This window comes from Micromesistius poutassou, assembly GCF_964030765.1.
Source record: "Micromesistius poutassou genome assembly, chromosome: 22".
NCBI classification, from domain to species: domain Eukaryota; kingdom Metazoa; phylum Chordata; class Actinopteri; order Gadiformes; family Gadidae; genus Micromesistius; species Micromesistius poutassou.
In genome coordinates this window covers 9425620-9435871 of record NC_140292.1, presented here as the reverse complement: position 1 = coordinate 9435871, position 10252 = coordinate 9425620, and the positions used below count along the sequence as shown (strand labels likewise).

At 49.0% G+C, this 10252-nt stretch overlaps 2 protein-coding genes across 2 annotated transcripts in view; one reads left to right on the top strand and one right to left on the bottom strand.

The window, feature by feature from the left end:
* The window catches only part of rai14 (retinoic acid induced 14), a 32400-nt gene extending 28991 nt beyond the window's left edge, over nt 1-3409 (top strand). The window contains exons 11-15 of the mRNA XM_084486431.1: nt 3-50; nt 854-1021; nt 1311-1478; nt 1632-1697; nt 2017-3409. Of these exons, the coding sequence (XP_084342557.1) occupies nt 3-50; nt 854-1021; nt 1311-1478; nt 1632-1697; nt 2017-2103 (537 nt within the window). The 3' untranslated portion in view covers nt 2104-3409. The remainder of the gene's footprint in view (nt 1-2; nt 51-853; nt 1022-1310; nt 1479-1631; nt 1698-2016) is intronic.
* A 1489-nt stretch (nt 3410-4898) lies between these two features.
* Nucleotides 4899-10252, bottom strand: part of nnt (nicotinamide nucleotide transhydrogenase) — a gene marked incomplete at its 3' end in the record, with an annotated part of 76410 nt that continues 71056 nt past the window's right edge. Inside the window, exons 16-17 of the mRNA XM_084486430.1 lie at nt 5542-5688; nt 4899-4975 (exon numbers count right to left, since the gene is read on the bottom strand). Coding sequence (XP_084342556.1) covers nt 4899-4975; nt 5542-5688 — 224 coding nt within the window. The remainder of the gene's footprint in view (nt 4976-5541; nt 5689-10252) is intronic.

Here is a 10252-nt window from a genome sequence, read left to right as displayed (position 1 = left end):
AGGCAGAGGCGAAGGAGGAGGTAGACGGGTTGGAGAAGGAGGAGGAGGAGGTGGGGGAGGAGGAGGTGGAGGAGGAGGAGGAGGAGGATAGCGTGGTAAAGGCGGAGGGGGAGGAGGAGGTGGGGGAGGAGGAGGAGGTGGGGGAGGAGGAGGTGGGGGAGGAGGAGGAGGTGGGGGCGGAGGAGGAGGAGGAGGAGGTGGGGAAGGAGGAGGAGGTGGAGGAGGAGGAGGAGGAGGTGGCGCTGAGGAGGCTGACTCAGATCTTTTCATAGAATCCTCCTATTCAGTAAACCGCCGTTGACGACCGATGTTATGAAACTCCGTTGCCTAACAACTGACATCGCCTGACTTTATCCAAGAGAGCCTATTCAACACGCTGTGCGCTGTGATTATGCTCATCTTCAATCAAATGGAGACAGAATGGTTTCAATAGAGAGGAGCCGACCTGCATATGAGGCTGGGGGAGTAGAAGTTGCTGGCAGATGGAGGTCATGAGAGGAGGATATCTTACTTCAGTGCCATTGCTAAAGCCTGTCTCAATATTAAACTACTTCAGCACAAGCACTATACCTCACGTTCACTAGCCCCCATACCTTCCCCTAACCTTTTAGTTGATCTACTTATTACTACTTACTTTATTTCACTTTATTTGCATTATTATTATTATTTATTATTGTGTTCTATTGCTGCTGCTACTTATTTCCACTTATTTTGACTTCCTTTTATTTGTAACTTCTCTTTATTTACTTTCTCTTGTATCGTTGCTGCTATGTGACTGTGGAAGAACCAAGCCTAAGAATTGTACTCTCCCCGTCCCCCCGTCCCCTCCACGTCCCCCCCCCCCGTCCCCCAGGTGCGGGAGAGCCGTGCGGAGCGGGAGGCGCTGACGGAGGAGGTGGCGTCCCGCGACAAGGAGAACCAGGGTCTGGGCTCCCGGCTGGCGGAGGCCCAGGACGGCGTGGCCCAGCTGAAGCAGCTGGTGGAGAACCACCAGTGCTCCGAGAGAGAGAAGAACAAACGGGTGGGTGGGCGGGCGGTTCCCTGCAGGACGCACCCCGGGGCCCCCCCCCACGGTCTGGGCTCTGGCTGTGTGGACGGTTGTCATGGTTACGGCGGACCCCCTGGTTCAGTGAGAGCTGAAATAGCGTTCTTGTAAAATCGTAATCTTGTTTTTATTGGGTCATATACGTGACTCAATATGCAATCAGTTGTGTATATTTGTTGAACTTCTTTACTTGAATTATTGTTGCCCATACAGCAATAGACACAACTACTTGCTTGGCTAGCTAATAATATTTTTTTCATTCCAGATTGACGACCTGTCGCGAGAAGTAGGGAAGTTGAAGGACGCCCTGAACAGCCTATCACAGCTCTCCTACACCGCTAGTCCCGCCTCCAAGAGGCTGCAGCAAAACCAGCAAAACCAACAGATGGAGATGTTGCAGCAGCAAATCAAACAGCTCCAGTACCAACTAGCGGTAAGCAAATGTTTCCGAGTAGGGTCGTTTGTTGGGAAAAGCTTTTTGATTGAACAGTGATTTCACCTTATTGTTCGAAAAATGTGCTGATCTGCTACTCTGACGTTTGAGATGAACAACCAGTGATGAAACCTTTCCCTGTGCCTTTCCCAGGAGTCCAAGAAGCAGCACAACGAGATTGTGTCAGTGTACAGGATGCACCTCCTTTATGCAGTTCAGGTACACACACACACACACACACGTGCACACACACACACACACACACATGCACACACGTCCACACAAGCACACACACACACACACACACACACACACACACACACACACACACACACACACACACACACACACACACACACACTCTCTCTCTCTGCAAGTACACACACACACACACACACACACAAAATGTGTTTTTTCTTTTCAATTGGTGTGTTGAGAGTGTTTGAGGTGAAGTGCAGAGTGCAGTCTAAGGTGGCTGACGAGTCGTATATAAATGTGGGATTTGAACGGACACTGACTTGTGTTGGTGGCGTTGCAGGGCCAGATGGACGAGGACGTGCAGAAGGCCCTGAAGCAGATCCTGATGATGTGTAAGGTGCCAAACCCGGCCAGGGAGACCTGCTGAAGCCCACCCAGCACCCTGCCCCCCCCCCACCCACCACCACGGTCCCACCCTGACCACAGCGTGACTCCAATCACATCCTCGCTATCGTCCATCACCCAATCGTCTCCATCGTCCTCACATCACGTCCCGGCCGGTCCCCTGCACATTGCCCTGGCGACAAAGTCCAACCCCTTTGCACGCCGACCCCAAAGGGTTCACGGGGTTCGTCCGTAACGCTGTCGCTCAGGCCACTCATGACATTGCGAGGTCCCCGACAGACCCTCCCACCACAAAGGCAACGCAAGATCTCTCCATACGTTACATGAACACAGCTTTCGCACCAACGTCAGTACGCGCGAGGGTCCAGGTACACACTGCAACCAGCATAGCACGGCACGGCAGCGGGCATGCGGGGAGTCCACTAAGGCATGCGTGCTCCTCGAGACGTCTCCCTCCAAGGTCTGGCCAATAGCGGGGGGCGGTCAGACAAGACGTGCCTCAGCCACGGCAAACGTAAAAAGGACAGTCTCCCTTTTACACTGACTGTTGTTGTCGTCTTTTTTGTTGTTTTTTTGTTACTGTGCGTGACGAGTTCAGAGCCTCCTAACCACGACGCCGTCTGTTTGGATCAACGGTGTTACCGGTCAAAGTGTTTTGCACGCTCAATCCGACGCGACCTAAATTATTGTAACATCACAGATTGACGTTTGTGCCCGAGTTGCATTTTTCTGGGCGGCGTTTCTAACCGACCGAGTTGAGTCCAGTGTTTCTACAGAATATTTTGGTATGAGCATAAGAAAGCATTTTACATATGAATATATTAAAAACACGAAAACGTTGAAGTGTACTAGCATGTGTTTTTTTTTTTTTTTCTCTTGATGTTATGGTTTTTCAACAAATGAACAATGAAGATATTTCCCTTGTGTTGATAGTTGTCGTTGTGTCATTTCTAGAAGATGAGCAGAACACAACAATGTCGCCTTCCCTGACCTGACCCCCCCCCCTCTCGCCTTGTCCCTCTCATCAACTATTCTTCGTATCATAAGTTATCACTTTAGTGTTCGTTCTGACCGACCTCACCGTGCACCCGTTCTCTTTGCCTTCTCCTTTACTTTCTCGTCTCCTGACCGCATTCGGGCGAGGTTCGTACTTAATTACGTTGTGTACGCGTCGACTGATCTCACCGAGTCGTCGGCGGCTTTCGTTGCTCTCGGCCCTGAGAGAAAGATGGCTAGTATTGTTTCCTGTGTCTGCACTATTTCTCCGCCTTGTTTCTCTGGCTCTTACTGGTCTGAATAAATAACGATGGGAAACGTTTTGAATTGAACAGCAGTGTTTGTTTTTTTTTGGTCCTCTAGTACATCTTTCATTTCGCCTGGATACCGCATATCAATTTATTATCTGTTGAGGTTCTCTAAGCAGCTTTCTCACTACTGCCTTGCACTGTCTTGCCACTATATTACCACTTGGTTAATTTAATGAGTACAGATTCTGAAACAGACGAAGGTCATTTGTGTCTGATTAAACACAGCTTGCTTGTGGATGCTGAGTTGTTAGTTGTGTGTTACACAAACAGCATTACTCAGAAAAGGATTGTCTATCGTCATTTTATGTCTGTTTTTTCTCGCCTGTTTGTTTAGTGCAACCTGCTGCAGACTCCAGGGATTATAATAGCTCTCTTTAAATAGGACAGAACTGTTTAGCTCTGGACAGACAGATGAGTGTACCTGGATTACATAATAGGCCATCCTAAGCCCTGGTCTTCTCTGTGTCAGATCATTTTAACTACAACAATATTTCCAAGACTGAACACTTTCCAGCAGTTTTTTTATATATATATTAGATGTATGCTCTTAACCCTTGCTGGTACGGGGAAGTGTCTGTCTGTCTGTCCTGTCTGTCCTGTCTGTCTGTCCTGTCTGTCCTGTCTGTCTGTCCTGTCTTATGCCCTGTCTTATGTCCCCCCCACCAAACCCTCAGAAACCTTCCAGCCTGGTCGTCCAAGCTAATAATGGCTCATGTCCCTCTCTACGTTACCCTCCTACCCTCCCGTTGCTCTCCTATGAGAACTGACCTCCAGACAGATCTGGCAAACTCACAGATCCTCCTCACGCACTGGCACTGGGTTTCTAGGAGCAATACATGCGTGTTCCTTTGCAATTGGATTACAGCCAGATGTTGCAACCAGAACCATATACCTTCATTATACAATAACAAACTTATTACAGAAAAACGAGGCACCAAATGAAAGTGAGTAGGTCCATCTGAGCAAGTTATATGTAAAATATCAATTTGACATAAATATCACATATAAAGGGCTTACTTTTTGCGGGCAAAACTACAATGAATAAGGAATTCATGTTTATCAAACAATTTGTTTCCCTAGGGAATTGGTTAATCGACTACTAGCTGAACAGCGGCCAACAAGCGGCTACGTCCAGGCCTACAATCCCTTTTCCCTCACACACCCTCCACCGAGGGGCGGTGTTGCTCCATCCACAGCCTGGACGTTTGTTTAGTCCGCTAACCGCAGCATACATCATTTGAGCTTCCTCTTGCCAAAAACAGACGATCATTCAACAGAGTTATAGTTTTCAAATAAAGGAATTCTCGTTTTCCTTGGCCAGGAGAATAAGTCTAGCAGGAACTTTCTTTTTCTTTTTTTTCTTTTTTGGCAATTCCCAGGCAAAGTCGGGGTTTGTGAACTTATCTGTGCCATGATATCTGGCTGCATGGTTTCAGTCATGCTGTCGTCGGCGAACTCAGTGGCTGTAGTTTTTCACTGGTCCATGTTTCATTTAGTCCTGGCAGGACACTCAGGACCACAGGGATGTGTTTAGATACGTGTTCTTAATGAGGTCTGCGGCAGATGAAAGCGGAGAGCGCAGCGCCGCTGCAGGGCCCAGGGATAAAGCACGTTGTTTGACATACTCGCAATTTAATGACTTTGGCGAGAAAAAAGTCCATTACCTGGCCTATGGCTTTATGTCGGAAGAACTCTGTGGTCGAGCCTGTGAGCCTGTTCACACAGCGAATAGGCCTAGGCCCACTCATATAATGTTTATGTCATTGCATAAACTGTAATATGTTGTGTACACATATTAATATTACAAACCACGTCTATAATATTCAGTAGGAAACCCGAATTTGACTGTTCTCCCCGGATATTGCACACTATATATTTTTGAGGTTAGGTGGCAGACCAAATGATTAAATCAGTATTCTATTCATATTCATTGTTTATCTGGTCACTTTATGTTGATATGCTCACATCCTGGCAGAGCCATGGAGGACATTCCTTACGTGGGATCCATAAAGTCTAATCTGATCCAATCAGAGCTGTTCCCGTTGTCTGCTTACTTTGGTCGTCTCCCCTTTCAGCGTTCCCCGTTTTTTTTTTCATGTGAAAGTACTAATGTCTCCTCATCCGGCCCCTTGTCTCATTTGCTGATCCCTCACCTCGCAGAGAGTAGTGTTTGGTTTGCTGGATGCGGCCGTAACTCAGCTCATATCGGCCGGTGTCTCCCCCGCTCCCAGTGAGGACGGCCTCCAGCCAGTCAGACTCTGAAGGGCTCTGAAGAGAAGCTGGCCTGGAGAGCCAGGGGCCTGGACGAGTGAGCGGTGTATCATGCATGTGATGCATGTGGCGTAATTACTCTAAGATGTAACCCTGTCTGCTGTGTACTGGGGCCCCCCACCCACACACACACACACACACACACACACGTACAGGCACACACACACACACACACACCTACATACACGTACATACACTTACACACACACACACACACACACAAGCATACACACACACACCTACATACACGTACACTCACACACACACACACACACATACACAAACAAACAGACATACACACACACACACACACACAAAATGACGTACATACACACACACACACACACACACAAACACACATACATACACACACCCAGACACACACACACATACACACACAGATTAAACAACCTGCATGCATTAAGCATAAACAGACCTACATGCACGTACACATAAACCCACATATCATTCAGCTTTTTTTTTTTATTACAGCTCTGCAATAACAGTGCTTCTATTTCTCCGCAGCACTCAGGCTTTTAGATAAAGAGCATTGTGAAAGATCTCCTCGAGACATCACAATTATCCCAGACGTAAAGGTCAGATTTCTTCACAGAGTACGCTGACCTTTGAGGAGCACTCGCCTAATGGATCAAAGATTCTATTAGTGAGAATCCGATTTTTTTTGTAGCCTGCGAGCGGCCCGCTGCTCCAGGCCTGATCTAATCTGAGGCGGAGGAGCGCAGGAGACACGAGGGAAGAGGTCTGGCAACGATCTGATCCGCGATCCCAAGCCGAACGCGTCACCGGGACCAGGCAGCACAAGGCCAATACCAAGGAGACCTCTTTTTGTTTTTATGTTTTTACACTCAAATGGTTATTAGCCGATGTTTTGTTGTCTGCGAGCAAAGCTCCATTCCAGAGAGCGTCAGTGGAAGCCAGTTGGAAAAGGTATCTCTGGGCGTGGGCCTACTTGTAAGACTTTCCTTACTTCCCGATCCAGAAGTTCAATCTGCGCTGTGTCATTGTGTTCACTGCGGCCGTCGGTCCAGAGTGATTCAACGTTTCAGGAATACACCCCATCCGCCCGCTGGCCCCGCTCTCCGTGAGCAGAGGAAAAACGGTTAGTAAAATCCTTTTGACGGCGGTGGAAACGTGTCCCGGTGCAGGTTGAATCCCGAGCACCGCTAGAAGTTCTGGCAGAACTTCGCACGGTGTTCATGACAACACCACTTTGTGTTGACGGTTCACGGCACAGGGGGACACCGTAGCTCAGTCACTGAGCTATGATGTCCCAAACAACAAGCTGGGGTGAGATGCGCCAAGCTTGTTTTTGAGCAGGAGCGAGAGATCCCGGGGTGATCTCAAGGAGGACCTCCCTGGTTTGGCGCTGTGTCCAGTGGGCTGGACAAAATCAGGCAAGGGTTTTTCCTTTCGATTGTTGTCCTGACTGTAGCGGCCGCCGCCGCTGCGCCGTTCCTGAGATCCCAGCGCAGACCGTGGCTCTGCAGGCAGCGCTGAACCCGGGGTCAGTGAGCTAGAGTTACACTACGGCGCGCCGCAGAGAACAAATTAGTGGAGAACAGCGAGGAGGAGCTTCCCCGAGTGGCTCGCCGTGATTGTTTTTCCGCTGGTGTCTTTAGGAGATGGGTCAACACGTGGTGGCGTTTGATAAGCTGAGAAGGAGTGCTTCTGTAACTTGTCTTCTTGCCTGTGGTCCAGAGTTGAGGAGTTGTTTTGTACTCCCCTCAAACGTTAGCTGTCGGGTCGCCTTTGGGTCGCCTGACCTGCATACTGAGTAACAGGAGAATGCTACAGTTACAAGCTTGAGACATTTGACCATAAAAAGCAAAACTCACAATCAAAACAAACTTTTAAATATAATTGCCAGATTCAGTGGGCGTGGCCACTTTGTGGACCCACCCCTTGTGTATAGTCCTGAGTCCAGTGTGAGTCCAGTACCGTCCTGTGTACAATCCTGAGTCCATGTGTGAGACAGTTAAGGCACTCATGTAGCACCATGCTATTCAAGCTATTCCCCAACTCACAGATCATGTGTTTTACCGGCCGTTATCCCAGCTTATCCTACAGGTTAACAGGTATGTTATGACATTATCTTACCGGGGATTTTATTGTCTTATCCTACAGGTTGACTGTGTAACTGCCATCCATGTCATGTCTCCAGCCTCTCTCTCTCTCTCTCTCTCTCTCTCTCTCTCTCTCTCTCTCTCTCTCTCTCTCTCTCTCTCTCTCTCTCCACCCAGGTCTCCCACATCGGGTTCTGATGAGCCTAACGGGAACCACATGCTGCCCTACTGGCTCTCCCGACAGATGGGACGATATCATATTATTATGACACAAATACACAGAGTAGGAGAGAGAGAGAGAGAGAGAGAGAGAGAGAGAGAGAGAGAGAGAGAGAGAGAGAGAGAGAGAGAGAGAGAGAGAGAGAGAGAGAGACAAGAGCGAGGAGAGAGTGAGAGAGAGACTCAGAGATATACGACGATAAAGACCGTTGGACAGATAAAGGAAGCGAGAGTATAAAGAGAAATAAAAAAGGGGACAAGGGGAAGGAAATATGGCCGCCTGCTGGTGCTCCCATAGCTCAGCGCTAAGCTGCGTTGCTTCTGAAGAAGGGATGAGAAGTGATGGTAGCAGCTGATCCAGTACCTCGCCGTGCGCCGCTGTCCCGCTTGTACAAACCCACCAGCGGCTCTATCTGAGCATCAGATGGGCTGCGGGCGGCTTTCGCCATGCAGCCAGCCAGCCAGAGAGACTTCTGGGTACCTTCTGGATGCCTCCGCACATGTGCAAAGACATCAATGCGCTCAATGCGCACACACATAGGCATGTGTACTATGTACACATGGACACAGACACATGGACATGGACACACACACACACACACACACACACACACACACACACACACAGACACACACACATAGGCATGTGTACTATGTACACATGGACACAGACACATGGACATGGACACACACACACACACACACACACACATGCACTAACAGACGCACACAAATGTTCACATGCACACGCATTGACATACACACACACACACACACACACAAACACACATTCAACCTCAAGATTAAAGAAGGTTGAGGCTACTTGTGTGTGTACATGTGTGTGTAGTGTACCTGTGTGTGAACCCCCTGACCCCCAACCAAGGAGGGGATGGACGTGGTGTCGGGGGGGGGGGGGGGGGGCTGTAAAGGAGGTGAGAAGGGAGTCTGGGGTGGGGGGGGTAAGGGGGTTAATTGTGCTCTTAAAGGAAGACTTCAAAGAGAAATGCGTCCCTCAGTGGGGCGGACGGGAACCGTGATTAAGAGGAGACAGAGGACAGAGGAGAAGGAGGTGAAAACAAGCAGAGTCAAGGAGACGGAGGACAGGAGGAGGAGAGGAGGGGGAGGAGAGGAGGAGGACAGGAGGGGGAGGAGAGGAGGGGGACAGGAGGAGGAGGAGAGGAGGAGGACAGGAGGGGGAGGAGAGGAGGGGGAGGAGAGGAGGAGGACAGGAAGACGAGGGGGACAGGAGGAGGAGTAGAGAGGAGGAGGAGAGGAGGACAGGAGGGGGAGGAGAGGAGGAGGAGGAGAGGAGGACAGGAGGGGGAGGAGAGGAGGAGGACAGGAGGGGGAGGAGAGGAGGAGGACAGGAGGAGGAGGAGAGGAGGAGGACAGGAGGGGAGGAGAGGAGGGGGAGGAGAGGAGGAGGACAGGAGGGGGAGGAGAGGAGGAGGAGAGGAGGGGGAGGAGAGGAGGAGGACAGGAGGGGAGGAGAGGAGGAGGACAGGAGGGGGAGGAGAGTGAGGAGGACAGGAAGACGAGGGGGACAGGAGGAGGTGCTATGCCATGAGTGCGCGGGACAAGGAGCTGGGATGTCGTGGTGAGGTTAAACTAAGAAAACATCTCTATTGTAGAATCGAGTGATACAATAGAGATAGAAATGAATGGCATGTAGAGGTTCTGCTCTCAAAGGGCAGTCTACACCGTTTTTAATCACGTGATTAGATCACAGTTTATCTGGCAAGGGTTCCACTATTTTGAAAAACTGCAATTGAGTCAATTTAATTCAGTGACAGGCGGGTCAGGAGTCTGGTCTTTGAGTAGGTCCCGTATCGAGACAGCTACCTAGCTGAGACTTGGTGCCGTTACACAACACAGCAAACTCAAAGCATTATCAAACACTTCATCATTTGAATCTACTTTACAAAATCCAATGAAATAAGCAATTTATAAAGGGATATTAGTACTGACAGAGACAAGAAGACTGAACCAAAGCAAATCTGCCTATCAGGTTATTTTCTATCACTGAATAGAAAGGATAATTAAAACATTTAACAAAAAACACGTGTAAATTTGTTTCCTACAAATCTAAAGTAGCTGTTCACATAAACACGCACACACACACACATTGTTGAATATGGTCAAATAATAAGCCTTTTATATGTATCGATTAGTATGTTTGATAAAATAGATGATTAAAATGACAAAAAAATATGCACGGTCTAACAGATAATATCGGGCTTTATTTCCTTTCGTCAGCAGAGCCAGTAGGCGAGTGAGCGCGCTAAGACCC